Source organism: Atta colombica, unplaced genomic scaffold (genome assembly GCF_001594045.1).
Source record: "Atta colombica isolate Treedump-2 unplaced genomic scaffold, Acol1.0 scaffold96, whole genome shotgun sequence".
NCBI lineage: Eukaryota > Metazoa > Arthropoda > Insecta > Hymenoptera > Formicidae > Atta > Atta colombica.
This window is the reverse complement of record NW_017259590.1, coordinates 75,639-79,386: the sequence shown is the minus strand read 5'-3', so window position 1 is coordinate 79,386 and position 3,748 is coordinate 75,639. Positions and strand designations below refer to the sequence as shown.

The window sequence follows — 3,748 nt, the reverse complement described above, 5'->3', positions numbered from 1 at the left end:
GGGGGGGTGGATAGACTCGCTTTGTGTGGAAAATCGAACGTCTCTAAGTGGAGGGGGGAGGGGGGATGAGTTGGACCTTGTTTTGCGTGGAAAGTCGCAATTTCGCAAGGAGGGGAGGATTTAAGATAGCATTTAGAATAACATCGTATGTAGTAGAAATAGACGTTTTTAAAACTATTTTTTGTTAACAATTTTTTAACGAGCGGCAGCTAAAATTTGTCATAGGTTATTTCATGACCTTGATAACGCACATCAAGGTGAAAATTATTGGAGTGGAGTCTCTTGATCAAAATTTTTATCAAAGTTTTATACAATATAAATTTAGTTTGAATTAGAGATTATCAGAAAGAAATAATACTGTGCTTTTTTAGAGTGAGCCAAAAGCTCTAGTATAAGAGAATAGAATGCTTGTTGAAAATTTCATATGTATACATATGAAATACGTATACATACGATATTGATATGATAGTGTGTAGTGGTATGTCAATGTTTTGTAAATCGTAAGTAAAACAGTATTTATTTGAGTTCGATCTTTAATTTAGAATTTTTTAGATAATTTAATAATTTCTGTTTATAAAAAGATGTTTGATGATTTTACAATCGTAGATAAATTACGTTGTAAATTATTTTAATTCGATATAAACAAGAGTCTACTATTTTGATTTGTGCAAATTGTTAGGAGTCTTATGATTTAATTAAGTGTGGGAAGTTTATATAGTAGCAAGTGGATCTTCGAGTTGACATTATGTGCTAATCATTAACGTAACAACGTAAGAAAGGAGCAGGAAGTGCCGGAGAAATATTACGCGCTTAGGCGCTACATTCATTCGGAATTTATCACGGTCACGAATACGTACAATCATGTGGAATATATGGCGTATGAATTTAATTATTCAGCACAGTTTAAATCTAATTTTTGTGTTCATATAACGTCCAATCCTTGTTTGAGTCTTTTTTATTTACTCGTTGGTACTGCCATTATAATCACTTTTCCAAGAAAATTCAATTTTCGATGTAGTAGGTAGTCGATTCATAAATACCCGTCCGTATTATTTTAATCATATTTTCAGCATGAATAGATGTATACTTCCATCGGCTTCGTCATTAGTAGTTATTATTTCTCTATTTCACTTTGGCCCGATTTCTCGATTATTATTTTGTGAGTGATGCGTAGTGGGAGAGATCGTTAATCTAGGCCGATAAGAGATAAAATTGCAAGCGAAATGAAAATTTCGCAATTTTGCTCTCCCGAAAGTCATTTGCGTCTCACGACGCGTGTTAATCGGTGTAAAGCGAAGGCAATTAAAGTCATTATATCTGACAATTTTATTCTCAGGATTGCAAGTACTTTAAGGTGTAGCTTTATTCTGTAAAGTATATGTCATATTTCTATTCATGACAACGCTATCATTATTACAATATTATTATTATTATTATCGAAGTTTCTGTTGTTTCGCATCATTGCCCCGATTATGTACCTCAGCCTTAGTTATTGATTACTCGTTATTATGGTGAATTATACAGGAACGTTTGCTATATTCCATTTTTTCTCAAAACAAAATGTAAGTTATCAATATATTACCTTCTCTAGAAAAAGATAACATTGGGATTATCTTCTAGGTGTATTTCTAATTTTGTTTCTTTAGTTTTGAAAACCAACTCTCGACTCAAGTTAACGAGGGCAATGTCAAGGGCAGGGCCCTTTGAGACGTCTCGCCATGCCTGTTTTCCGCTCGCGCTTGCCCAACTGCACACTTCTCGAGGCGTGCGTGCGTGAAAGAGATACAGGGAGAGATAGAGAGGGAAGGGGGGGGGGAAGAGAGAGAGAGAGAGAGAGAGAGAGAGAGAGAGAGAGAGAGAGAGAGAAAACGTGTGTGGGCCCCGGGAACGGTGGTAATTGTGGTTAATTTAACGACGGTCAAAGCAGTCACTGCCTGTCCTTATAGGCCAGTTTATGCGGTCGAGTCCCGAGCTCAGGCTGCATCATTTGCGCGCAAAATCTCGCTCTCGTCGAAATTACAAACGGTGATTTCTGTGCCGTTTACTATAATCCAATGAATCCACATTGTTTTGGAGACGATAAGATAAGTGCGTGTGCATTTGGCAAAATTAATTTAATCAATTAATCAAGATTCGAGGAAGTTGTTCGTGAAAGTTAATTTGGAGAAACACAGTAAAATATTATCTGTAAGATGAAATGTAGACGTAGTAGAGGAAAAATGAATTCTCCGAAGTCTGATAATCGAGCAAAAAATTGGAGTCTGTAAATAATGTGAAAAATTATTAGGTTAATTATTAGAATTAATTATTAGAATTAAATACGCAGAAAATTAATCTTTACAATGTGTAACAGAATAATGTAAAATTGCTAATTACTTAAAAAATAACGTAAAAGTTTTCGTTTATTAAAATAATTCATAAATAATCATGAAAATTTTTAATATTTTTATTTTCAATGTTCATATCTCAAATAAAATGAAAATCTATAGCATTCTAAACATAGCACGAAATTAAAGAATAAAATAAACCAATACACACACACACACACACACACACACACACACACACACACACACACACACACACACACACAAAATTGATAGCACGAGTGTAAAATGTTTATAAAGCGGCCTTCCTATATGTATATCGATATTTTTCGATCGAGCCTTGAATCGTCTCGAATTACTTTCTGTTATCAGTAACGGTAATCATTTTATACCGATCATTTGGCGTAATCGACACGGCTTAACATCTGCTGTTAAGAAATCGATTGCGATCTTTGCGAACAGACGTAATCTGAAGAACATTTTAGTCTTTTTTGATCTTGTGAAAATCGTTTTCAAATAATAAGTTGCGGAACCGGGAGATCATAGCCTGATATCTGTAATCAACGAGGAAAAATGGTTTGGACTCGATCGATCTAGTGAACGTGAAATAATATTTCGATAATAATTACTCATGAATATATGATTTTATACGACTCTGCTATCTGATTAATTACCATATTCTCTCTGAAAAGATGAAGATGTCTGCTGAGAGACTGCCGAGACTGAATGATTCTACTATCACTTTGTTTTCGTTAACCTTACTTTGAATATATTTTCCTATCCTAAAAGATTTTTCCGTTATTCAAAATCACACAAATTTTATTTTCTTAATATGCTTAATATGCTGTACGATAAGTGAGCGAAGCAAATCAGTGAAGAGAATTGATCGAGCAAGTAAGATACAGTCCGATTGATATTGGGTGTCGACGGATCGTCCGGTTCTAATTTTTAGCATTGAAAGTAATTAACGGATGTCGAGTGCGCGATACGCGATGTAATCAAATAATGGAAAGAAGGCGTGTCGCCCTTCCCGTCGGAATGCGAAATTATTCCCTCTTCCTGCCTTCGTTCGCTCGCTCACTCGCTCGCGCGATCGAATGATTCTCAGCTCGACAACAATTATTATATGTTAATCTATATGGCAAAAATTATGTATTTGTCTTGAAACAATCCACTCACGTTCTTGTTAATGTTTGTGTTTAATCGTTTAACATATTCGAGTGTTAATTTAATATAACGTGATAATGTTATTTAAAGATTTGGTGTTAAATTGATATTCAACGTTTCAGCGCTCTATAGGGCTCAAGTCTCTCATAAGTTCATAAGTTAATGTACTACTGGTGTCAGTGTTATGTTTTTGGTGTTAATTTTTTAAGCACTATTTATATTATTTTTTAATCTAATTATTCTATGTTTAATTG

The 3,748-nt window shown here is 34.3% G+C and overlaps 1 protein-coding gene across 4 annotated transcripts in view; it reads left to right on the top strand.

The window, feature by feature from the left end:
• The window catches only part of LOC108693726 (SLIT-ROBO Rho GTPase-activating protein 1-like), a 79,911-nt gene that overhangs the window by 36,053 nt on the left and 40,110 nt on the right, over window positions 1-3,748 (top strand). Inside the window, exon 1 of one of the 4 annotated variants that reach the window (XM_018202830.1) lies at window positions 1,981-2,088. The exons of the other annotated variants lie outside the window; for them this stretch is intronic. Within the exon in view, the coding sequence (XP_018058319.1) occupies window positions 2,055-2,088 (34 nt within the window). The 5' untranslated portion in view covers window positions 1,981-2,054. Of the gene's footprint in view, window positions 1-1,980; window positions 2,089-3,748 lie in introns of those variants that run through there. 4 annotated transcript variants of the gene reach the window in all.